The sequence below is a fragment of the Vanrija pseudolonga genome, chromosome 7 (genome assembly GCF_020906515.1).
Source record: "Vanrija pseudolonga chromosome 7, complete sequence".
Lineage (NCBI taxonomy): Eukaryota > Fungi > Basidiomycota > Tremellomycetes > Trichosporonales > Trichosporonaceae > Vanrija > Vanrija pseudolonga.
Genome location: NC_085855.1, coordinates 1 through 23,872, shown reverse-complemented (window position 1 = coordinate 23,872; position 23,872 = coordinate 1). Strand labels below are relative to the sequence as shown.

Sequence of the window (23,872 nt, the reverse complement as noted above, 5' to 3'; positions counted from 1 at the left end):
CGTCGGAACTTGCATCCCGCCAACAACAATGACAACTTGACATCCCTACATCATCCTGTTCTCGCTCCGTCTTTGCTCCAACATCATCGACCTCATTGGCCACATAGACACCCCTGAATCCTCCATGTCACGTCAGATGGCCGCGACCCGCTCGTCGGCGTCGGCGTCGGCGTCGGCGTCACCGCCGCCGCGGTCTCCGCCGGGGTCTGACGCCGGGCGGCCCCCGCGCAAACGGACCCATGTCCAGCGGGCCTGTATCAATTGCCAACAGAGGTGGGCCGGCCCAAAGGCAGCAGTGCACTGACGGAAGGAAGAAGAAGTGCGATATGTCTGACCCCTGTGGAACATGTCGTGAGCACAAGGTGAGAGAGGAGGTGTTGCCTGAGCTGAAGCCAAGGACATCTGCAAACGGTCACAGAGGGAGGACTATCGCAAGTCGCTGAGCCGCGAGGAGGCAAGGTACCTCCGCCGCAAGGTCGATGAACTCAAGAGTGAGCTTGAAGCGGTGCGAGCGGCGGCGGCGATGAGCGCTCCTGGCCCGTCTAAGCCTGCGGCCGACACGCTCCTGTCGCCCAAACGTGCGAGCCTCTCGCCGGTGGTGGTCACTGCGCGGCTGGATAACAACCCGTCCCCCCGCCGCTGCTCGGCGCAAGCGGGCAACGTGGATGACTTGATGGTGAGGCGCCCAGTGGCAAATCACACTGACTCCCAGGTGCAAGACGCGCACGGCGGATTCCGCGTCCACTCCCTGGCCAGCGCGTTCCGGCACGAGGCCGTCGCCGAGCCGATGCAGTCGTCGACAGCTGACCGTACGGCGGGGCGGCCCCGTGCCCCAAGCGCGACTGGGTTTGAACGATTTCTCCCTGATGTGTTCCTCACACAGGAGCAGCACGACGCCGCTCTGGACCGGTTCTTCCGATACTTTGCGAGCTTTTGTATGTCGTCGTCCGCGGGTTGATCGACTAACGCATTAGGCCAGCGAGCCACCCCGCACCTCTTCTACCGAGACATGCGCGTCGCGCTGGCGCTCGATAAGACTGCCGACCTGGCAGCCGCGGCACCAAACTACTCGCCAATGCTTCACAACATGATCCTTGCGCTCGGCCTGAGCTACGCCGACGAGCCGCACCTCCGAGCCCTCTCAACCCGGCGCCAGTTCCTCGAAGAGAGTATGCGGTACATTGACCAAGAGTGTGTTGTGCCGTGTGTGGGTACAGTGCAGGCCCTGGCGTTCCGTGCAGGGTACTCGTCCACAATGGGCGACTTTAGCCTCGGGTGGATCAACTTTGGGCAGGCGATCAGGCTGTGTTACTCGCGTGAGTGTCACCGGCAGGGGGGGCGGAGCTGACTCCAGTCGGACTCAACATTGACACGTCACCACTGGTGGACCAGGGCAAGATGTCACACGAAATGTTGACGCAGGTGAGCTTGTTGCGTGTGGGGACAAGCTGACCCCAGCGCAATGTCACGTTCTGGACGTGCTTTTGCCAAGAGGTGACCTTTGCAAACTACCTCGGGCGCACACCAGCCATCATCGACTACAGCGTCCCCCTGCCCGTACCCGACTCTTCCACGGACCAGCATCCTTGGACATGGCCGGCAGGCCCGCATGCCCATCGTCCGTCACAGCCGTCTTACCTGAGCACCACGATGGTGGCAACGTCGTCATTGATGCAGATTGCGGCCCAGATCACCAAAGCGCTTTATACCGAACGAGAGGATGTTGCCGCGCTGGTGAACAACGGGACGATCAAGGAGTTTCAGTGGGTGTGGGTTCGCTGCCATCGCTGATAGATGCAGCGACGAGCTCAACGCATGGCTCGAGGGCCTCCCCGAGCCACTGATCATCACCGAGCAGACGCCGGCACTCCCCCACATCCTCATGCTTCACATGGCGTGGGGGTGGGTCGTCCTGCTGCTCTACCAACCATTCTCACTCTCTGCGCGTCTGTTGCATACCTTGCCGATTAGCGTAACGGTACGTCTGTCGCGTTGAACTCACGCTCACACCCAGTTCTGTCAAACGGCTGCGCTCAAGATTCTCGCGCACTCTACGACGTACCGAGATACCCACGGGCTGCGATACATGTCCCCAGCCGCCCCGCAGATCCTCTTCACCGCAGGTCGTACGTTCCTCTTCTCGGCTGGGCAAGCAGTTGCCTCCTCCCAAGCTGTAGCGTTCTTCCAGAAGGCACAGACGTGCATCGAACACCTCGAGGAGCTGGGCACGACATGGCCGTCGGGGCGCCAAAAGGCCGGGATTCTCCGCGGGATGATGAGAGAGGATACAAAGGACGCGCCGCCGCTCGCGGGTGCTCCACTTGGCGCGGTCGAGCCAGCTCAACCCCTTGCACTGCCGTCGTTCAACTTTGACCTGGATCAGACCCTTGTTCCCTTCCTTACCGACGGCGACCTCCAAGTGATCGACAGCGTCACATATGACCAGTGGGCCCAGGGCCTAGCTGTTGCAAGTGCTGAGCCGCTGGGTCCCCCAAGTCAGCCAGACATCATGTTGTACTTGCACGCCGGAGTGCCAGATTTGTACCCTTAGTATGTATGTATCGAGTAAGTGACTGGCGACGTAGTGCAGGAGGTTGGAGACTCATACATTGACTGATTATGGCCCTACTCCTCGTTCGCTACCTTGTGTCTACTCCATCGATGCGAACACCTTCGCCGCTGCCTCCTCCCGTTGTCTCCTCCGCCGATCAAACTCTCGCCGGCATTTACCCTTCTCAATCTCATGTCGCTCGCGAATGGAGACGGGCCACCAATGGTGGACTTCGTCAACCTCTTTGTGCACCCGGCTGCTGGCTTGTTGCTCGTACTCATCAGGGCTGATGACCAAAATAGAGCGCACCCTCGCCATAAACACATAAGGAGAGTACCCGAAGTGCTGTGGAGAGGTACGTTGTCCCACGTCCCTCACCCAGTCGAGTACGGCTTCCTGAAGGCGCCAATAGACGGGCGCAAGGCGTGGCGGGTGGCGGCCGATCCATGCCTGATCCGGGACTCCCTGGTCGGCGATGACAACCGTCCAAGGTGCCCAAAGTCCCTGCGCCATGGTCTCGATAAGCGTGTCAAGCATCCCGGGGTTGTTGACCTTGTTATCGGGCTCGGTGTAGTGGATGTGGAAGGTGTACTTGACGGACAGGTCGAGCGCGCGCGTGAACATTGGTGGTCGATTCTCCCACTCGCCCGCTCGCCAAAAGCCGTTCACTGCGTGGATGATCATGGCTGTATGAGGGAGGCGTTGACGTATGTACTCGGCGAGATTGCTGCCTCGACTGCCCGGCCTTGGTGTAATCGTGTCCACGACCCAGTTTCGATCTCCGCGTACTTCTCGAACACTGTCCGAGAGGGCGTGCACGACCTGGCGCAAGCAGCCGTCTGGTGCGAAGACAGCGTCGGGGCCGACATACCTGAACTGGTAGGCTGCCCATGGTTCTGGAGGACGGTGGATGCCAAACTCGACCGTGCTAGTGTTCCTGCGCACAAGGCCAAGTGCACGCTGCCGCCTGCCCGAGTCCCACTCGTCCTCCCAAAGGGCCCAGAGGACAGGGATATGGCGGCCGCGAATGGCGCAGGTAATGTCGTCGAGGGTGATTCGACGCTGGACAAGGTATTCCTCGCTGGTCGCCATGTCGACGCAGGACTCCTCGCCGCGCAAGCGGATAACGTCACCGTGTGCCTCCAGCATCTTGACCTCGTCCCAGTACGACTTGCGCGTGATCGTCCCCGGTTCGGTCATCTGTATGACCAGGTGCGTGCACTGGATCCCGTCGATCATGTCGGCGAAGGCCCGGCTTACGACGCGGAGGTCGTGAAGCTCCCAGTACACTGCGGGGTCCTCAAGGATCTGTTGGTAGATGTGTGGATAGGCTGTCGGGTCGATGAACGGCCTCGGTGGCGGGGCCTCGACCTTGCTATTTGGGTCGGTAATTGACATGTCGCTGGGTAGCTTGTGTCGTGTGGTCAAAGTTCATTCTTGATGGTGCTTGGGCATGATGAGGTGGTGTTGTTTGCCATTTTATCCACCGCGTCACACGACTCGGTGTTGGGGGATGGGACGAGGCACGGCTTTCGAGGCAGTGCTAGGCGTCCGACTCGAGTCAGTTTGGCACCGCATAGTCGTTCAAATGCAGTGCTTGTCGGAGCGGAGCATGTGTAGGGAGCCGCGGAGCAGAAGAAGACATCCTCACGCGTCATCAAGACGGCGATGATGCGACACCGAGAGGGGAATGAAACGCGAAACACGCACATGAATTGCAATCGCCAGTCAAGAGGTTAGTCCTCGGCGCTGTCAATGCCGTCGGAGGTGCACTACTGCATGACGACCGGGCATGGATGCCCGCGAAGCTTGGCTGGGCGGTCGCCCCCGCCGTGCGTAGTTGTATCCTCAGCGCCGAACGCGTCGAACGTACACCGCGTCTAGTCTGGGGACGTTTCATCACCTCCAAGTCAGACACGAAGGATCTCTGCTTCTTCGCGTTTACGTCTGTCTTCTGGGGGTCGCGTTTCGCTGCCCCTGCCAAGTGAGCGTCTTGACCATGTTGTGACGCGCTTCGAGGTGTATATAAGAACAGCGACGAGGCTAGGCCTCTTCAACTCAAGCACAATGCGCGTGACTACTCTCCTCCCACTCTTGCCCCTTCTCACTGGCGTCCTCGCCTATCCCTAAGGCGGCGCTGCTGGCGGCGTCGTCACGGTGCAGGAGCGCTCACTCGCTTCGCCTCAAGCCTACGACCTCGCCGAGCGCGAAGCCCCACTCCACACGGTAGGCCTCCGCCCTGACACCGCTAACAACAGCTCCATTCGCGCGCCCTCGGCCCCCTCGCGGCCGGCGCGTACGCTGGCTCGGACGCGTCGGCGACGAGGAAGCTCGCCCTCCAGACCCTTCTCAACGGGCAGGGATACGGCCTAGCCACTGACGGGCTGTGGGGCCCGGCGACAGAGGGGGCGGTCAAGGCATTCCAGTCCCGTGCTGGTCTTGACGCCGACGGCATTCCCGGCCCGGCAACTCTCGGTGCCCTGCTTGACCAGGTCAGCGTGGGGTCTTCCGGCAGCGTGGTCAAGGCCGCGCAGGTCTTGCTGGGTGTGGATGCCGACGGGGAGTTTGGACCCGCGACCAAGGCTGCCGTTGTGGCCTTCCAGCAAGGTGCCGGGCTGGATGACGATGGGATTGTGGGGAGGGACACTTGGGGTGCGTTGTTTGCCGCGGGGGGCGGCGGAGGTGGCGACGGTGGTGGCGGGGGAGGTGGCGGAGGTGGTGACGACGGTGGTGGTGGTGGCGGAGGAGGCGGCGGCGGCGGCACCCCAACTGGTCCTCCCCCACCAGGACCCACTACTGCCCGACCGCCACCCCCTCCTGACAGGTCTGGTCGCTGCCCGGCCGGCAAGCGCGCCGTGTCCAAGGGCAAGACACCCACCTCGAACGGGTGCGGGCCCAAGTGGGTCGGCGACATCTTCCCCGAAGACGTGCGCAACTACAGGTTTGGGGCGTGCTGTGATTCCCATGACGTGTGCTATGGCACCTGCAGCAAGAACAAGAAGCAGTGTGACGACACGTTCAAGACGTGCGTCTTCTCCAAGTGCGAAGGTGTGCCTCAAAACTTCTTGGCCCCCCTCGCCGACTGCCGTTTCCTCGCAGCTTCGTTTTATTTGGCCGTGGACAAGTTTGGCGGCGCTGCGTTCCAGAACGGCACAGAGTCGTACTGCAACTGTGTATAGAGACTGCTCAACATGTATCCATGCCTAAAACTCGACATTCGCCGCGTCTGCCAGGCGGCCGCGCGGCTCGAACTGGGTGCCAGTCTGCTCCACCTCCCCCTCGCCCTTGCCCCAGCCACCGCCTCCGGGTGTGTGGATTTCGAGCGCGTCTCCAGCCTCGAACCACACAGTGCCCTTGCCTCCAATGTTGATCTTTCGGCTGGCTTCGTCGCCACGCGGCGCCTTGACCCAGAGGTTGAGGCCCGTCTGGGCATCGCTGCCCCCGTTGGCACCATACGGTGCGCGTGCGCGACGTTCACTGAGGATAGACACTTGCAGGCTCTGGAGGAACTGCAGCGTCCGCACCGCGCCATTGCCGCCCTTGTATGCGCCTTCACCGCCTGATCCAGGCCGGAAGTTGAACTCGCGCAGGATGACGGGGTAGCGGCGCTCCAGAATCTCGGGGTCGGTGATGCGCGTGTTGGTCATGTGGACGTGGACTCCACTTGTGCCGTTCCAACCTGGCCCGGCTCCGCTTCCACCTGCAATCGTCTCGTAGTATCCCCATCCTTGTGTGACCTCTCCCGTGACCGGGTCCTTGCCGCCCACACCAAATGAGAGGTTGTTGCAGCAACCCTGGCTCGCTGCGCACGCGTTGAATGCCTTGAGCACAACGTCGGTGATGCGCTGCGATGTCATGACGTTGCCGCCGCACACCGCGGCGGTGGGCGATGGCGACAGGAGCGACCCCTCCGGGATGCGAATGTCGAGGGGAGTGAGGCAGCCAGCGTTGAGGGGAATGTCCTCGCCGATCATCGACCGCATGCAGTAGATGACAGCCGCGTTGACAACGCACACTGGTGCGTTGAGGTTGCCCCGAAGCTCGGGGCCGGTACCCTCAAAGTCGAACACGGCCGAGCCGGTGGCCTCGTCAATGTCAATGGTGAGGTTGATCGGGCTGCCGTCGTCGAGGTAGTCGATCGCGTGGAGGTGAGTGCCGAACCGCTTGGCGGTGCGAACAAGCATGTCGCGGACAGCCTGCTCGGCGTTGCTGAAGTGGTCAGCCAAGCCTTCCCACTCTACCTACCTCCGGATGTGCTCCATGTACTCTTGCACCGTCTCCAGTCCGTACTCTGACTGAAGGGCACCCAGCAACTCGGCACCCTTGTGGTTCGCCGCGACCTGCGCCTTGAGGTCCGACTCTACGTCGCGAAAGTTGCGCGAGCCCGAGCAGCCGGGGTAGCTGGCCGGGTTGGTGACGAGGGCCTCGTACACACCATCAGCGTCGTAGATGCCACCGTCGACAATCTTGAGACTGCGGATCTCGGCACCCTCTTCAAACAGCGCCGTTGACGTCGGCGGCATCGAGCCGGGGAGGATGCCGCCAATGTCGGAGTGGTGTGCGCGAGAAGCCGTGAAGAAGATGATCTTGGAGCTGTCCGTGTTGGAAAAGCACGGCGTGATGACTGTGAGGTCGGGGAGGTGGCTAAGGTGTCAGTGGGCGTTTCAGTGGCGGGGTCACTCACGATCCGCCCGTTGTCGGCGAGTTGGTAAGGAGCACGTCGCCGGGCTTGAGGCTGGGGCCGTGGAGCTCGAGCTGGTGCTTGACGCTAAAGCTCATGGACCCGAGATGGACGGGGATGAATGGCGCGTTGGCCACCAGGTCGCCCGTCGGCGCAAATACCGCACAGCTGTAGTCGAGTCGCTCCTTGATGTTTGTGCTGATGGATGTCTGCTGCAAGCTGCGGCCCATGGCCTCTGCGATGGACATGAAGCGGTTCGAGAAGACTGAGAGGAGGATTGGGTCGTACGCCGCCGCGCGGCGGGCTGTGGCCGTTTCTGTCGTTGCCATGGTGCTGGTGCTCGTCGCGGTGATGCTACTCTCTACAATGCTGCTGACAATGATATAAGAGCAAGTGGTGTCGAGGTGCTCGTCGTTGTCGTCGTCGTTGTCGGAACTTGGCCGCCGCTGTCGCCATTGCGGCTCGTGGGGGGTGCTTCGGAGATCTCCGCGGAATTGTTGGCTGACGCAATTCCGCTCTCCGCCCAGCTCCCATCTCCCATCTCACTTCGACATCATCTCCCCTCTCCTCCGCTCTCCCCTCTCTCTTCTCTTGCTATCCCGCGCATTCCTGACTCGGCGGCGACGACGACATCTGTGACGGAACTACTCCGACGACCAACTTGTCAAGCCGCAGTCTCCACTCTCAGCGACTTGGCATAATAGGTCGCGCTCAACAAGCCCGCTTGCCTCCTCATCGCCCACCATGACTGTCCCAACACCAGTCCCAGACCACGCCATCCGCATCTCCATCGACCGCGTAGGTGCTCTTGACTGTACTCTGACTGACATCTAGGGCGGTACCTTTACCGACGTCTACGCCTCGGTGCTCGACCCCACCAAGCCAGGTGGCCGGTACGACTTTGTCGTCAAGCTCCTGTCGCAGGACCCCGGCAACTATGCCGACGCGCCGACGGAGGGTGTTCGTCGTGTCCTGGAGCGAGTACTGGGCACAGAACTGCCTCGTGGCAAGCCCCTGCCCGTCAACCACCTCGGTATGTCCACCCAGCGGAGCTCAGGCTCACCCCACCAGACTACGTTCGCCTCTCCACCACCGTGGCCACCAACGCACTCCTCGAGCGCAAGGGTCAGGACCACGCGCTGGTCATCACCCGTGGCTTCCGCGACCTCCTCGAGATTGGCAACCAGACCCGCCCACGCATCTTCGACCTCAACATCAAGCGTGCGCTGCCGCTCTACTCCAAGGTCCTCGAGGTTGACGAGCGTGTTACTCTTGTCGGGTACACGTCCGACCCGAAGCAGGCCGAGCACGCTCTCGTGTTCAACGATGACGGGTCGATCGCCCAGGCATATAGCGGTAACGGAGCCGAGGCGCAGAAGCAGCTGCTGGGCGACAAGATTGTTCGCGGCATCAGCGGCGAGGCGGTCGTTATCTTGCAAGAGCCAGGTGGGTGGTGTTAGCCCGGGCGAAGCTGACACCTTTAGATCTCAAGGCCATCCGCGCCGATCTCCAGAAGCTGTACGATGGTGGCTGCCGTGCGCTTGCTGTCTGCTTTGCCCACTCGTACACCTACCCCGAACACGAGCTCGCGGTCGGCGCCGTTGCCAAGGAGATTGGCTTCCCCCACATCTCACTGTCATCCCAGCTTCTACCCGTCATCAAGATGACCACACGCGGTCAGTCGACGACGGCCGACGCCTACCTCACACCCGTGCTTCAGGAGTACCTCCGCGGGTTCTACTCTGGCTTCGAGGGCGGCGCGGACGGCAGCCTGCGCGTCGAGTTTATGGGCTCGGACGGCGGCCTCGTCGAGCTCAAGCACTTTTCTGGACTCAAGTCTATCCTGTCTGGCCCCGCAGGCGGTGTCGTCGGGTACGCGTTGACCTCGTGGGACGAGGAGGAGCGCGCTCCGATCATTGGGTTCGACGTCGGCGGGACATCCACCGATGTGTCGCGTTTCGCTGGCCGGTACGAGAGCGTCGCCGAGACCACGACGGCGGGCATCAGCATCAACGTGCCCCAGCTCGACATCAACACGGTTGCCGCGGGCGGTGGATCTTGTTTGACGTACAAGACTGGGCTGTTCCGCGCCGGCCCAGAGTCTGCTGGCGCCCACCCCGGCCCAGCATGTTACCGCAAGGGCGGACCATTGGCTCTCACCGACGGCAACCTGTTCCTCGGCCGCTTGGTGCCCAAGTACTTCCCCAAGTGCTTTGGCCCGAACGAGGACCAGGAGCTCGACCCCGAGGCTACCAAGAGGCAGTTTGAAAAGCTCGTCGCCGAGGTCCGCGCCGACACTGGCACAGACAAGCCGATGGACGAGATTGTGTACGGCTTTGTCAAGATCGCCAACGAGACGATGGCGAGGCCGATCCGAACTCTCACCGAGGCGCGTGGGTTCAAGACGTCGGACCACGTCCTTGCATCATTTGGTGGCGCTGGCGGCCAGCACGCATGCGAGATCTCCGAGCTGCTCAACATTGATCGCGTGTTGATCCACAAGTACTCGAGTGTGCTGAGTGCCTACGGCCTTGCACTGGCCGAGCGCGTGTACGAGTTGCAGGAGCCCGCAGCCGAGCGGTACAGCGAAGCGACATTGCCAGGGCTGCTGGACCGCTTGGCAGGGCTGGGCGCCAAGGTTACGGCCGTGCTAGGCGAGGCGGGCTTTGACAAGTCGCACGTCCGGCTCGAGCGCATCCTCAACATGCGCTTTGATGGCACCGACACGGCCCTTATGATTCTTGCACCCGAGGGGTCGGACGACTTTGCGACCGAGTTTAAGCGCGCATACAAGGCCGAGTTTGGCTTCCTGCTCAACAAGGACATTATCGTCGACGACGTCAAGGTGCGCGGCATTGGCATCAGTCACGAGGGTCTCGGTGAGAGCACCTTCGCCGAGGCCAAGCGCCTGTCGCTGGTCCCTGCCGGCAAGCCCGACTTTGAGCAGGACGTGTACGTCTGGAACGCGGTCAAGGGCAGTGGCTCGAGGGTCAAGGCGCCAGTGTATGAGCTCGACGGCCTGGCAGTTGGCACCGAGGTCCAGGGCCCTGCTCTTCTCATCGACGCGACGCAGACCATCTTTGTCAATGTCTACTGGAAGGCAATCGTCACGACAAACAGCTTGTTACTGGTCAGACAAGTGCCAAAGTAGGAGAAGTCGATGCATTTAATTTACACGTCATTGCTTTTGCACGTGCAAGCCACGTGGAACTGTCGGTGCCTTGGCGAGCCAATAACAACAAAGTTGGAGTGGGCATCGCAAGTCGCCATCACAATCACACATCTCACAATCACATCGCCCTTGTCGCCTTGTTTGTGCATCATCCACCACGACCAACAGTACTTGTACGACGGCAGCATCAAGCGCAATGGCACCTCCTGCTCGATGTTGAGACGTTGACACTGGACGACCCCCCGCCCCACCTGCGTTATCACCCGACGCCACCCGCCCCTCGCCCCCGCCCCTCGCCCTCTTCCGCTCGCACCGACTCGTGGTTATCTCTCGCACCCAGAACCAAACAATCATCATCAGCATCACCAACAATGCCAAAGGCAAAGTCGACATCAACAAGAGCAGCGCGCTCAACGCGTATCGTGAAGACTTCACCCAAGGACCACACGGCCGCACTTCCACCCCGGTCATCCACGCTCCCACCGTCGCCGACGACGCCGACGACGCTCCCGCACGACTCGTTGCCTCAGCCCGAGACGGCCATCGCACCGCTTACACCTCCAACGCCGACATGCTCGCTCGGAGCCGCGGTCCTCTCGACCCCGGCCATCGTCGACCTGCTCGTCGCGCACCTCCCTAAACCGGCGTACCCGACCCTACGTGCCGTCTCCCGTCCCTTCCATGACGCCGTGAGCGCAGTCATGTACCGACACGTGCATGTGTACGTCGAGACAAGAGTGCACCCCAAGACGGGCAAGCGCGGCATTGTCGTCCAGATTGTGCAGCCGTTCACCCGCGGAGTCAAGGGCAGAGGCAGTCGCATACCGGGGCTCAAGTGGGGCCGCCAAGCCAAGGCCGACCACGAGCTGTGCATCACCCGTATGCGGATGTACACCCGTGTGCTGGATCTAGGTGCCCCGTCGAGCTACTTTCACCTCCTGGCACCCCCAGGCCGCCAGGAGCTCTTCGACGCGCTCGCCGGCGTCACGACGATCAGGTCCAGCGAGCTATCCTTTGGGGACAAGCCCAACGCCGTGCCGTTCCCGACCGACACGCACATTGCCTTCTTCAACCTGACCAAGGAAAAGGTCGACCCGCCGTTCATGATCGTCGAGTTTCCCGACGCCGTGCGCAGTGCGACCCTGTCCATCAGCTTCAACATGCTCCGCACCAATCTCACCTCGGCATCAATCATGATCCCCGACGCGAATCATGCGCGAGTCGAGGATGTGACGCTTGTCTTCCGCCCGTACGCCAAGCCGACTGGCCCATGGCGCGTTGGCGGGTACACTTCCCTTGGCTTCCTCAAGAATGTCGTCCAGACCATCTCGTTGAGCCTCCCTCGTGTCCGCTACACGCTTGTAGGACTCGAGAGGTTTCAGCCCGAGTGGCTAAACCTCGACTTTGACCCCGCCGGCATGGGGTGGGACCAGCGCAAGGTCCTGCTGATTGGAGCGATTCACGACGAGATTCGCAAGTGGTGGGGCACGCTGGGCCGGGGCGAGGGCGACGACGGGGTCGATGTCGAGCGGGCACTGCGAGGTGTAAATGTGCTCACGCAGCACGAGTATCGCGACGCGGTTGGTGCCAAGACCTTTGCCCTGGTCATGGCCGAGCCGTGGCAGGTCATGGGCCAGCCGAGCGATCGCAAGCACGCCAACGTGGTGCACACGTTGCACTTTATGTAAGGGGGTGGTATTGTTGTTGTACGATGGGGCGAGCATATGCAGTTGTGACGTTGTGACTCTGGTGTTGGCCGCGCCTGGGAGGGCTGCGTGGCCGTGCAGGCTTGCCCCATTGGCCACGCGTTTTCCTTCTTCTCGCTTGACTTTGAAAGCAAGCCTCGTCAGCAGCGATGCGCCTCAGGCTGGACGATTGACCCAGCCCTTCTCAACACCCGCAAGGTGTGCAGCTCAGGAGACTTTATCGACAGCGACAGCGGATGCCATGGACGGCCGCGGAGATCGGCGACGGGCCTCACGCCAAGCACGCGCCCGGTGGCTGCTGCCGCGTCCGCCATTAACGTACACCATGATGTTCGTCGTGACAGTATGCATGGAGTCTTCGCAGACACTCGGAGCCCGGCCCGCGACCGCCGTGGACTGCCTCGCGCGCGTCGGCCGGCGGGTCGTACGACGGGACACCCATGCCAGGCGACACGCCTCCGGGCTCACCGGCACCGGTCTTCGCTTCACGTCGACACTGGTAATCGTTCCATGATGGCACCACTATCGCCGACTTCGGGGACTTGGCATCCGTAAGAAACCAGGGAGTGGGCCGCCCATGGGCCAAGCCGTTGTTGACAATGTGCGGCGAATGGTTTGCGGATGGAACACTGGCTGACTGGATGGTCACAGCATGTCAGGGCTTCACTCACCAAGTGCCGGCGGTAAACGAGGTAGAAACGACGCGCGGTGAGTGGGGGACGGCGGTTGCACCCCGCCGAGGGATCGGAAGTCCCGACTGCCCTTAGTTATCTCGCACCCCACCGTCCCTCGCAACTCATCTCGGCAGGCCGCACAATGACGTACTTGCTTGGCTGGCCTTCGCTTGAGTGCACTTGAGTTCACTTGAGTCTATAAGACACGACATGCGCCATTTTCACGCCTCCCTCCACAACACACATCCCAACAACTGCCAACATGCCGTGGGTGCAAGACTCTTGCCAGCAAGCTGACCCAGAGCAACCCCATCACCAAGACCGACGGTACCACCACCGAGGTGCTCTTCGCGCACACGCTTCCCAACGCCCCTACCCTCAAGACGGTCTCACTCAAGGTCACCTACGACCCCGGAGCCTTTACCCCAAGGCATCGTCATGGAAACGCCTTTGTCACCGCCGTAATCCTCAGCGGTAGCGTCGAGTCTGCTGTCAATGACGAGGAGCCCAAGACGTTTGGCCCAGGCGACTCGTGGACCGAGAACCCCGGTGACATTCACTCTCACAGCCGCAACGCCAGCGCGACCGAGCCCGCAGAGTTCATTGCGACGTTCATCGCCCCCGTCGACCAGGAGGAGTTTGTCATGTGAGTTGCGGTGAACGAGGTTGACCTGACGCGACCAGCTTTGACTGCCCCGCATGCAAGATTGCCAAGGACGTCAAGTAAATGGTCGCACGAGGAGGCGCAGGCCGTTGCCCCCAGGCCCCATCCATGTCGCACCGTTGCATCCACCGCATTTGATTGACTATGCAGATCGTTGGGTACGCAAGGAGTTCATCTCATAGCTCAGACTACAGTAAAGACGGCGGCCTGTTGGGCATTATGGCTGATTTGGTTGGGAACCGTGACGAATGAGCCATTCACGGCCTGCAGCACCAGACCCGAGTTGCGATTGACCAGTTTGTAACCTGTTGCCTCTGCCAGGTCGGTGCTGGAGCTCGAAGCAATCGGATACAAGAACCAGATGTCGGATCCACCAGGGCTGCCCCAGCCTGCATTGGCAGTTGAGTCATAGTCCGGCTGCTTGCCCGCTGTGGAGGTGACTGCTCCCCACGCACGCTGAGCCTGAACGGTACTGCCTGTGGCCTGGAGGTAAAGGCCGTTCTGCTGGAGACGGAAGAAGCCGCTTGGGTAGGCCGTCTGATATGTGTCCATCAGCGGCTCGATGAACCAGGACGACCCGAGCGTGCTACTGCCAATCTTGACACTGTAGCGCTTCGTTGTGCTCAGGGGCTGTCCCGCGGCGTCCTTGTAGACTACTTGGGTCGAGTACGATGTCTGCGAGGCCGAGTGCGGCGTCATGCTCACCACGTCGAAGCTCAAGTACAAGTCGGAGAACACGGCGTATGTCCGCGAACGGTAGTTTTGCTGCGTGAGACTCCCGACGTCGAGTTGAGATACGTATGCGGCTTTGGTGGCGACTGCTGCTGGCTGGATACCCACAGGCACCCACGCATTGGGTGAACCCATGTCGGTGTTCTGGTACGCAAAGTTGTCGTAGCCTGTTGAAAGGTACTTGCCCGACGCGACGTTGTATGTGAAGGCTGGCTCTGTGACAGGCTTCGGGACGTACAGCCGATTGGTTGCTTCGTCCTTGAACACTGTGTGCGGCGTTGAGGGCACAAAGGTCGTCAGGAGACCGTATGAATCGGAAGCGTTGACCTGAATGACCTTGTTGACAGTGCTGACCGAGATGGCTTGCCCAAGCGCGGGGTCGCTAAAGGCAACTGACGGAACGGCCGTGCCGTCTGACTGGCGCACAATGGCCACGGACCCAGCCTTGGTCACGGCCGTGTAGGGAGCACCCTTGTCGTCGCTGAAGGTGAAGTTGGCGCCGGCCGCAAAGGGGCTCTATTTGTAACTGACTTGTGAGCCGTCCTTGCCGGTGCCCTCGAAGGCAAGCAAGTCGGTCACGGGGTCGTACCGAAAGTTGAATCCCAACGGCTCGAGTGTGAGGCCGTCCGTCTATGCCGCCGATGCCAGGCTAGTCCCATCCGCCATTGGCGTACTTGCTCCAGCCGGTGAGTCCCGTGCAAGTAGTAGCGGTGTGGTGTCTATGAATCGGGTGAAATGAATCGCGTGAACCACGACCATGCTGCGTCCCTCGTTGTTCGCATGACTGGCGTCGCCCGCTCCCCAGCGCATCGACGTAGCCGAGGGCCGCAGCGTGCGTCGATGGCTGCGAGCTACTAAGCCGACTGATGCCGATGAGCAACTGGTGACCGCCATTTCACGAACTCGCACCGAAAGCCACGTGTTCAAGAGCCCGTGGAGGGCGTCGAGCGCGCGATCGGGCGCGTCGAGCGCGTCGAGGCAAGCTACGTGTCTACTCGCGGCTTGCATTGCCGCGGCCGAGAGATCATCCGCGTGCAGCTGCCAGAGCCTCCTGCAATCCAGACGGCCTGGCACTATGTAACGTCGACCACTGCCTGGGGACTTGGCGAGCGCCCATCATGCATCAGCATCCGGCGGCTCGGGCCGCAACGTGGCTTGGCGTGGTCGACTCGTGGTGGTAGTTGCACCCCTCGGCATGGGCGTTTCTCGCCACTGTACACAAATCAGTCGGTCTGTCCCGACGATCCCGAAGGTCGCAGGGCGTGGGCATCTGGGGAGGTGCTTGAGGTGCTTGGCCGATGAGTAAAGCTGCGGCGCCTGTCCTGGTGCAAGTAAGCGCTGGCGGACAAATTGTATGCACCGGGGCCCAGGTCGGAGTCTACTCTGGGCATCGGATCACGTGGTCGACGATGCGACGATGCCGAAACCCACTCTCCTGCCCCACTCTGCCACCCCATCGCTGTTGTCGCTGCTGCCATTTCCTTCAACACCACCATTTCAATCAGCATAACCCCGGCACCATCAAATTCGCAGGCTCATGCAGCCTGGCTGGTCGTGGAGATTGTCCGCCATGACGCTATGTGCTTGTCATCACTTGAGCCATCTCCGATGTCATCTCCGAGCAACAGCGCGACGTGGCAGGGGAGAAGTGCGACGTGGCGATGAGGCGAGTCGGGGCGTCGAGTACATAACCAACGAGAAACGGAGACCCTAAGCTCACAAGTTCGTTTCGTGGCTCTTCACAGTAGTGAGACTCGACTGCCACAAATCACATCACCTTACAACAATGTCTCTTGCAATCCCCCGCACCACTACGATCGAGCCCGCCTCCGACGCGCCGGATCCACGATTCCTCCCGCACACCCGAACCATTTCGACCACCGACGTGGATACGCTGGTCCCGACGCCGATGACCAAAGGGCCTGGGAAGGACGCCGAGGTCGACATTGTCGGCGCCAGCTACAAGCTGGAGAAGGCGACCGCAGGCGCCACACCGACGCAGTCTAGTTCCGCCACCGACCCCGAAGCCTGCACCTCCGACAGCGACGACGCACCACGCAAGAAGCTCTCTCAAGGACTCAAGTGGACCCTGCTTTTCATCTTCGCCCTCGCAATGTTCATCGATATCCTATTCTACTCGGCGTTCTTTGTCTTTATGGACCTCATCTCCCACGACCTCCACATCGACTTTGCCCAACAGTCGTGGGTTATCACGGCATACAGCGTCACGTTCGCGGCCTTTCTCCTCTTCTGGGGCCGTGTATCAGACCTCTACTCGCCATCCCAGGTCTTCTCCTGGGGATTTGTCGCGCTGGGCGTCCTGTCTCTCGTCACATCCTTCCTGCCCGACAAGTACAGCTTTTTCATTGTCCGCGCGCTGGCCGGCATCTCTGGCGCCAGCCTCATCCCTGCAAGCTACCGCCTCATTGTGTTTGTGTTTGAACCTCATGAGCAGCCTCGCGCATTCACCCTGTACGGCATCTCGGGTGCGATTGCCAACGTCACTGGGATCATCATCGCAGGCGTCATCAACCTTATACCTGGTGGCGGCCAGATGAGGAGCTGGCGCTGGTTCTTCCGCATCGTCAGCATGATTATCCTGCCCATCGCGGCGTCGTCCTTCTACCTCATCCCAGCAAGCACGGGCAAGGACGCGAAGAAGACGAAGCAAAAGTGGCGCCGACTCGACCTTGTTGGCGTCTTCCTCATGCTCGTGGCCATCGTGCTCCTCATCCTTGGCCTCACCCTTGGCGCATCGTATGGCTGGAAAAAGCCAGGTTTCCTCGTCCCCTTCTTGCTATCATTCGCCCTCTTCCCCGCCTTCTTTTACTGGGAATCTCGCCTCGACGACGACATGGCTCTCATTCCAACCAAAACGTGGAAGATCCCGAACATGGTCGTCCTCACCATCTTTGCTCTCCAGATCTACGCTTGGTGGGCAGTCAACTACCTCGCCCATGTCCAGGTCTACACGATTGTCTACCACGAGAGTGCGATTCTCGCCGCCGTCCGCGTTCTGCCTGAGGGAGTGTCCGCCACCGCTGTCACCCTCCTCCTCATGTTTTTCCCTCGCCTCGTCTCTGTCCGTCCGCGCTACACCATCCTTATCGGCACTGCCCTTGGTGCCGTCGGGTGTGCACTCATGGCCCAGCCAAACAACTGGCAGAAGGACTACTGGCGCTACCTTTTCGCCGGATTTATTCTCGGCTCGGGTGGCACCATGGCGTCGTTTACTGGCGTTAATGTCGGCGTCATGACTGCAGTGCCGCCTGAGATGGCGGGTGTTGCGGGGGCTATTCTGCAAGTTTCCTTTCAGATGGGCACGGCGGTTGGCTTTTCGGTGCAGTCTGGGCTCTTGACCATTAAGCCGGGTGGGCTCACCAATCCCACAAACGTCCACGCCAGCTTTTACTTTCAGCTCGGCTGGGCCGCGCTTTGGTTCCTCGGTTTTGCGGTGTTGTACCGGCCGTCAAAGAGCGGCAGCGACGAGGAGAACCGCAAGGTGGACGCGGAGTAGATAGGTGGAGCAGTAGCGACATGTCATTTCGTGCTACCTCATGCCGGTCACGGTGCGTATATTCGTGGTGGAGAACCGTCCGCGACGTCTGGAAGCCGCGGTGGAGTCCGCCAACTGGCGTCGCGTTACACTTCCAGGGAACCGCCAGGCGGCGGGCATGCAACTTGCCGGGCTACCGGGGACGGTCAGGGCCACATCAACCAGTATCTCACAGCACTGCAGCATTGCAAGCAACATGGGTCACCGTTGCGCGTCCTTTGTGGTGCCAAAGCACGCAAAGCCGCCAATCAAACTGGTGCCTGGTATTATGTCACTACGCCGTGTGTCTGGACCATTGGGGCCACGAGGTTGTGGGGCCGGCCTTGGCTCCAACATTACAAGAGCCGCATTACCCGTTTTCTCGGTTGTCCAATGGCCGATATATCCTTACTCAGCCAACAATCACAACAGGTGTGCTATTGCTCGGCAAACAGATCAGTCCTGATTTTGCGGCACTTTTACTCAGCAAACAACCACGATGGTTTTTGATCCTGATTTCCAAGTTCTGATTCCATGCTGAGTAAAGGATCGGCCATTCAAAGAGATATGACAACCGGCACCGAGGATCACGGACCAACCGCCGGTGGCAGGATGTCATTGATAGCCTCCTGCTCCACGAGGCCACGAGCAAGCCACTTTCTCCCCGCGCCACGCGCTCCACCGTCTTGCCTCGGTCAACAAACTCTGACAGCGAACTTCCAATGCATTGACATTGTCAATCAATGCAGCGACGTGTCATGAGCATTGGTCATACAGTAGTGCCGTCGTCAGCTCTCGCAGCTGTACTTAAAGTCGGAGAAGCAGACGGTTTTGGCCAACTCATCATCTCAAACTATCCTTGATCCCCTCAACATGACCAAGCCCGCACTTTTCCAGCCCATCAAGGCCGGTTCGCTTGCCCTCAAGCACCGCGTCGTCCTCGCTCCTCTCACGCGATTGCGGGCGGATCTTGACACGGCGGTGCCCTTTGACCCGAGCACCGAGTACTATGCCCAGCGTGCAACCGGTGGGTGTGTCTTTGGGAGTGCACTGACCATTGAGACGGCGGCCTGCTCATCACCGAGGGCACCTTGATTGCTGCCGAAGCTGGTGGTATGGCTGGAGCTCCTGGAATCTACTCGCCCCAACAGATTGCAAAGTGGAAGCAGACGACCGACGCTGTGCACAAGAAGGGTGGTCGCATTTTCTGCCAGCTTTGGGCCTTTGGGTAGGTGGAGCTCGACTCGCATTGCTGACATTGTGTCAGCCGTCTGGCCGACCCCAAGCTCGTGCCCACCGTCTGGACAGTGGATGCCAACAAGCCATTCGCCTACTTTGAGACTCCGACGCCTGTGACGGAGCTCGCCGCGGCCGACATTGACAGGTTTGTGGGCTACTACCGTCAGGCAGCTTTGAACGCTATTGAAGCTGGCTTTGACGGCATCGAGATTCACGGCGCGAATGGATATGTAGGTAGAGAGGGGGGCACAGCCGCTGACGCGTAGCTCGTCGACCAGTTCCTCCAGCCGGTATCCAATGGCCGCACCGACGAGTACGGCGGCAGTGTTGAGAACCGCCTCCGCTTCCCCCTTCGCGTCCTCAACGCCGTGTCCGAGGCGATCGGCCCGGAGCGCGTCGCCGTGCGCGCGTCGCCTTTTGGTGACTTTGGGGGCATGCGTGGCGACTTTAACCCTCTCGACACGTTCATTCCGTGGTTCAAGGCCATTGTTGCTGCGCAGCCCAAGCTTGCCTACGTCCACGCCATGGCCCCGCGTGTGAGCGGCGCCGATGATCAGGACAAGTCGCTGGTGGACAAGCGCGGCGACTCGCTTGACCCGCTTCGTGAGATTGTGCAGGGTGCGGGTATTGCCTTTATCTCGGCTGGTGGATCTACTCCTGCCTCGGCGCTGGCAGAGGCTGAGAAGGATGGCAACCTCGTTGCCTTTGGCCGCCACTTTCTCGGTAAGCGACTATCGTTGATGACGGCTCACACCGCAGCCAACCCCGACCTGCCCGCTCGCATCGAGAACGGCTGGCCGCTGAACCCGTACAACCGCAAGACGTTTTACACTCGCGGCGCTGAGGGTTACGCCGAGTGAGTTGTCTGGCGGGGGGTGATGCTGACCCTACACAGCTACCCGTTCTACAAGGCGCCAAACTAGTGCTGCGAGATGGCTGCTGCGATATGGCCGACGAGGTCGTTTTTCTACGGCCAAGGTCTCATAGAAACCTCGTGCATGGTATGAAGTTTATCACAGTCCTGGGGTATCGGCCTTGGGAGTCGAGGTATGCGAGTGTGGCCGAGGCCGTTCACATCGGTTGCATTGATCAATTTCTGCAACGAGCGCCGACTGTGTCCTAAGTGCTTTTCCAAAGGCTCTAGCCGCCACCGTCGCTCTTCTGAACTGTGATGGTGCGGGGTTCCTCCCAGGAGTCAAGGCTCAGACAAGATGGCCTTGCCGCCGTCAGGTGGCAAGCAACTATAGACTCAAACAACATGCATGTAAGACGGCGTGCATAGTCATTGGGAACCAAGTGGGGTGACGCAACCCTCTTCTCACGCCGACCCCTTCGTGTCAGACGGACTCGGCCCCTCAAGCGCCTGTTTACGGCCCTCGACTTCGTTGTGCTCCTTGCCGAGGTAGATTTCGCGAGTCAGGAGGGCTGGGATGAAGGCGAGGAGGGAGACGACGAGAGCGGCCAAGTAGAGCGGGCGAATGGCCTCGGTGTAGGCGAGGTTGATCAGCGCATGGGGTTCGGCCTTGCGAGCATTGAGGAGGGACCCGAAGATCTCGGCGCGCTGGGTCGCGTTGTGCGTGTCGCCAATGTACTTGGCGAGATTGGCTGGTACGCGCTCGTTCCAAACGGCGCCGGAGATGGCTGCGCCGATACCACCGCCGAGCTGGGTCCATAGGCCGATAATGGCCACAGCCATGGCCATGTCGGCGTGAGGGACGGATGCCTGCGCGGCAACTTGAGTCGTGATGAACAGCGTTCCTCCGCCGGCGGACATGAGGATACGGCCAATGACAAGGGTGGCAGTGGGCTGACTGCCCTGCGTGGAGAGGTACTGGATGCCCTGGCCACTAGAGGTTAGCTCGGCTGTGGGGCTGAACTTACATCGACCTGATCGCGAGCCCGGCCAGCTGAACGCGCTTGTACCCGTGGGTCATGCGCATGAAGATGCCTGCGACAAGGGCAAAGACGCACAACCCTGTGATCATGATGTTGCCGTAGAACGTGTAGTTGCGGGCGCTCCACTCGGGCTTGATAATGTACACCCACGAGAGGTCGTACGTCTCGCCCAGGCGGCGGGTGAAGTAGTACTGAAAGTCGAGCAGCATGCAACAGACCTGACGTTAGGGCCGGCGCCGGAGGTGCACCTACAAATGTCCGGTTCATCAAGCGCCGCGGCATGAGACCGTGCTTGACGAAGAAGTATTCCCACACGCCAAAGGCAAAGAAGAGGACGCCGCCGACGACGTAGAGGGCGATGAGGGAGGCTGGGGTCAGCGAGGGTGACGCAGCACTCACTCACGATTCGCAAAGCCGCCCTTGGCGGTTGTGCGGAGGGTGCCGGGGGCAAGGAGACAGGCAAACGACGTGCCAATGAGGAGCAGACCGACAATGTCGACCTGGATGACAAAGGCCTTGAATCTCTGCAGCTTGGTCTCGTGCTCGGGGCCTCCCTGTCTCTGGACAGCCACTGTGCGTCAGCGCGACTTCGGGGCGCCTACTCACTCTCAATCTGAGGTCGCGCACGACGCTGGGCCCAGAACAAGAACATGATGGTGGGTGCGATGCAGACGGGGACGATGGCACAGAACATGCCGTAGCCCCATCGCCAGCCGCCCTCTGAGTACGCGTTGATGCCCTGCGAAATGTACCCAGAGATGAAGGCCGAGAGCACCCAAGGCACCGAGGTGAGTGCTTGGCCGAAGCCGCGCCATTCAAGCACGGTAATGTCGGCAACGAGTAGGATTTCCATCTGGCGGATGCCGAGCTGGCCAAACTGGTTGAGCGCCAGGCCGACAACCACATCGGATACGCGGCTGCTAGACGCGACTATGATGTAGCCGACGGTGAACAGGGTGACGGCGGCGCAGAGGGCCGCGGGGCGGGAGGCGAGGTCTGAAATCTTCCCCATGATGGGTTGAGTGATCGCTGCGACAACAGCCGAGATGACGCCGATAGTGGCCACGAGTGTGTGCTTCGTGTAGGCCGACGTCGCGAACGGGGTGTAGGCTGCCGTGGTCGACTGCTGCAGGGCGTAGACGATGCACATGACGCCGATCATGCTGGGGTCAGCGGAGTACCATGCAGGCCAGCTTACACCCAGAGGCAGTACTTGAGGCCGCTGTTGCTGAGCATCGCATCTAGATGTCAGCGATTATCACACGGCCATACACACGGATGCTCTCGATCCGTGTCACGCCGATGGCCTGGCTGATGACACTGTCGGTGTCGGTGTCGCCGCCCGAGGGGCTCGGCGCCTCCACGTCGGCAGACTTTTCATCACGCACATGGACAGTGGTGAGCGTGGATGGCTCCTGTACGGCTACCATGGCGCAGTGTTGTGAGATGAGAAGATGTGTGCATAGAGTTTTTATCTACAGTAACGTGTCCGTGGAGTTTTTCGTTTGAAGGCTGTGACGAGGGTGTCGGCCGGCGATGTGCCAAGCCAGGGTAGCCGACGGCGTGGATTGGGCAGCCGTGCAATCAGATAAGAATGTGATTCGGCCGGATGTTTTTGCTCACCCGACACTTGGCACCAAGGCCGACGTTGCGGCACCAAAACCCAGCTCGCCAAGCAAGCACACCGGGAGCCTGCGCGCGGAGAGTTTGCAGTCGTTTGCCGTGACACCAGATGCGACTTGGAGGTCCCCATTACACTCGCTCATGCGATTACACCACCGACGCGTGCCAGGGTTGGCTGCCTGTATGTGGATCCCGCTGACAGCTCGACCATGGTTCCCGACATCATCTGGCGCGTGGTTCCCGACGACGGCTGGTGTGTGGTTCCCGACAACAACCGGGGCGTGGTTCTTGACAATAGTTGGAGTGTCGTTCCCATTCACAGCTCCAGCATGGTTCAAGGTTGACAATGATAGTGCGGTCGCGGCAGTGTGCTCACCAAGGTGTAGCGCCCCCGCTCGCGTCTCTCGTGCGCCGCTGCCAGCCAGCCGATTGTCAACATCCCCTCGACGCCACGATGAACACCGACGACGTCGAAGCCCGTTCCGTCTAGCCGACGCACTCGGCGAGAAGGGACGGCTTCTCTGCCGCATCGCCCAGTGTGGCGGTTCCGTTTCCGCTGCTTCATAGATGCAACAATCATCTCATAGTCGAGGACCGACTTGCAGCGAGTTGCAAGCGCTCCTACCAGGAACCTCGCGCTTCCCAACAACGCCACGTGAGATTTTCAAGCGTCTTGTTTTGTCGGGAACAAGAAATGTTGAAAGTTCCCGCCTTTGTGCGGGCTCCAACCACGACAATATGAGGGACTTTGAGCCGGATGTGTCTGCTCCAAAGCCTCCGCTGGCCACCTTGCCCAGTGCTGCGGGCATTGGCAGTCAACGCCGGGACGGGTGCTGTTGTCGGCGACGGGGCGAGCAAGGGCATCAGAGAGGGAGAAGAGGTGTAAGATTGGCCGTCGACCGAACTAGCAAGGCGTCGCCGTGACACCAATCTTTCGGTCGTGATTGCAGTGACTGGCTCTGACAACGACGTCCTCGATTACCATCCCGTCTTGACCAGCTGACGGACAGTGGAGGGAGCACGTCGGGGAGCCCTGGGCTCCAGCCTGCACACGCGGCTGGTTGCTGCAAAGGTAGGGCGAAGTCTGCGCCTCATCGTACTCCACCACTTGCGCTCGGACGCTGCCCTGTTCCCGAGTGGGTGGGGAAGCGCGTGCTCAACCCGGCAGCAGTGAGCGAGGCAGAAGTGCATGGCGCAAGGGCGTCGAATTGTGCGTGTGAGTCCTCGCGCTGACCACCTGGTTCGCTAAACGGGGCTCCCGAGCTCCCGAGGTGGAAGAGGGGAGGTGATGTTGGAAGGAAGCTCACTCGGCGCCGGGTTAGGGGGTTAGGGGGTTAGGGGGTTAGGGGGTTAGGGGGTTAGGGGGTTAGGGGGTTAGGGGGTTAGGGGTTAGGGGGTT

General features: G+C 60.8%; 11 protein-coding genes across 12 annotated transcripts; 7 read left to right on the top strand and 4 right to left on the bottom strand.

Moving 5' to 3' along the window:
- Positions 1–136: 136 nt before the first annotated feature.
- On the top strand, positions 137–2,551 carry nirA_4 (Nitrogen assimilation transcription factor nirA; the record flags this gene model as incomplete). Of its 2 annotated transcripts, XM_062775364.1 has the most annotated exons (9): positions 137–273; positions 311–362; positions 398–676; positions 713–935; positions 975–1,316; positions 1,355–1,422; positions 1,459–1,763; positions 1,801–1,978; positions 2,015–2,551. In XM_062775364.1, the coding sequence occupies 9 exons, from the start codon at positions 137–139 to the stop codon at positions 2,549–2,551; spliced, it is 2,121 nt and encodes a 706-aa protein (XP_062631348.1). The 2 variants fall into 2 exon arrangements, with proteins under 2 accessions (XP_062631348.1, XP_062631349.1); XM_062775365.1 differs by lacking the exon at positions 311–362 and having other exon boundaries at positions 155–273; positions 654–676.
- A 99-nt stretch (positions 2,552–2,650) lies between these two features.
- On the bottom strand, positions 2,651–3,949 carry LOC62_07G008822 (uncharacterized protein; the record flags this gene model as incomplete). Its single annotated transcript, XM_062775363.1, has 1 exon — positions 2,651–3,949. One exon carries the CDS (start codon positions 3,947–3,949, stop codon positions 2,651–2,653), a length of 1,299 nt encoding a protein of 432 aa, XP_062631347.1.
- Positions 3,950–4,347: 398 nt separating this feature from the next.
- On the top strand, positions 4,348–5,730 carry lyc_1 (Autolytic lysozyme; the record flags this gene model as incomplete). Its single annotated transcript, XM_062775362.1, has 2 exons — positions 4,348–4,383; positions 4,810–5,730. 2 exons carry the CDS (start codon positions 4,348–4,350, stop codon positions 5,728–5,730), a joined length of 957 nt encoding a protein of 318 aa, XP_062631346.1.
- Positions 5,731–5,735: 5 nt separating this feature from the next.
- Positions 5,736–7,608, bottom strand: SPAC11D3.15_0 (putative protein). The gene is made up of 3 exons (XM_062775361.1): positions 7,236–7,608; positions 6,797–7,195; positions 5,736–6,760 (listed from the first exon to the last, which is right to left on the bottom strand). Exons 1-3 carry the CDS (start codon positions 7,559–7,561, stop codon positions 5,755–5,757), a joined length of 1,731 nt encoding a protein of 576 aa, XP_062631345.1. The 5' UTR covers positions 7,562–7,608; the 3' UTR covers positions 5,736–5,754.
- A 207-nt stretch (positions 7,609–7,815) lies between these two features.
- SPAC11D3.15_1 (putative protein) lies at positions 7,816–10,383 on the top strand (the record flags this gene model as incomplete). The annotated part of the gene is made up of 4 exons (XM_062775360.1): positions 7,816–8,030; positions 8,067–8,265; positions 8,304–8,678; positions 8,717–10,383. The coding sequence occupies exons 1-4, from the start codon at positions 7,977–7,979 to the stop codon at positions 10,381–10,383; spliced, it is 2,295 nt and encodes a 764-aa protein (XP_062631344.1). The 5' UTR covers positions 7,816–7,976.
- Positions 10,384–10,775: 392 nt separating this feature from the next.
- Positions 10,776–12,092, top strand: LOC62_07G008818 (uncharacterized protein; the record flags this gene model as incomplete). Its single annotated transcript, XM_062775359.1, has 1 exon — positions 10,776–12,092. The coding sequence occupies one exon, from the start codon at positions 10,776–10,778 to the stop codon at positions 12,090–12,092; it is 1,317 nt and encodes a 438-aa protein (XP_062631343.1).
- An 820-nt stretch (positions 12,093–12,912) lies between these two features.
- Positions 12,913–13,614, top strand: LOC62_07G008817 (uncharacterized protein). Its single transcript, XM_062775358.1, has 3 exons — positions 12,913–13,051; positions 13,074–13,430; positions 13,469–13,614. Exons 1-3 carry the CDS (start codon positions 13,047–13,049, stop codon positions 13,509–13,511), a joined length of 405 nt encoding a protein of 134 aa, XP_062631342.1. The 5' UTR covers positions 12,913–13,046; the 3' UTR covers positions 13,512–13,614.
- Positions 13,615–13,631: 17 nt separating this feature from the next.
- LOC62_07G008816 (uncharacterized protein) lies at positions 13,632–14,939 on the bottom strand (the record flags this gene model as incomplete). The annotated part of the gene is given in 5 exon segments (XM_062775357.1): positions 13,632–13,876; positions 13,904–14,123; positions 14,154–14,696; positions 14,712–14,810; positions 14,934–14,939. 5 exon segments carry the CDS (start codon positions 14,937–14,939, stop codon positions 13,632–13,634), a joined length of 1,113 nt encoding a protein of 370 aa, XP_062631341.1.
- Positions 14,940–15,966: 1,027 nt separating this feature from the next.
- SPBC1683.03c_5 (putative MFS-type transporterc) lies at positions 15,967–17,697 on the top strand (the record flags this gene model as incomplete). Its single annotated transcript, XM_062775356.1, has 1 exon — positions 15,967–17,697. The coding sequence occupies one exon, from the start codon at positions 15,967–15,969 to the stop codon at positions 17,695–17,697; it is 1,731 nt and encodes a 576-aa protein (XP_062631340.1).
- Positions 17,698–18,588: 891 nt separating this feature from the next.
- On the top strand, positions 18,589–19,877 carry hxnT_2 (Flavin oxidoreductase hxnT; the record flags this gene model as incomplete). The annotated part of the gene is made up of 6 exons (XM_062775355.1): positions 18,589–18,742; positions 18,778–18,943; positions 18,983–19,184; positions 19,221–19,677; positions 19,714–19,810; positions 19,850–19,877. 6 exons carry the CDS (start codon positions 18,589–18,591, stop codon positions 19,875–19,877), a joined length of 1,104 nt encoding a protein of 367 aa, XP_062631339.1.
- Positions 19,878–20,250: 373 nt separating this feature from the next.
- Positions 20,251–22,280, bottom strand: str3_3 (Siderophore iron transporter 3; the record flags this gene model as incomplete). Its single annotated transcript, XM_062775354.1, has 7 exons — positions 20,251–20,801; positions 20,836–21,068; positions 21,103–21,218; positions 21,254–21,421; positions 21,457–22,013; positions 22,049–22,091; positions 22,127–22,280. 7 exons carry the CDS (start codon positions 22,278–22,280, stop codon positions 20,273–20,275), a joined length of 1,800 nt encoding a protein of 599 aa, XP_062631338.1. The 3' UTR covers positions 20,251–20,272.
- Between the last annotated feature and the right edge of the window lie 1,592 nt (positions 22,281–23,872).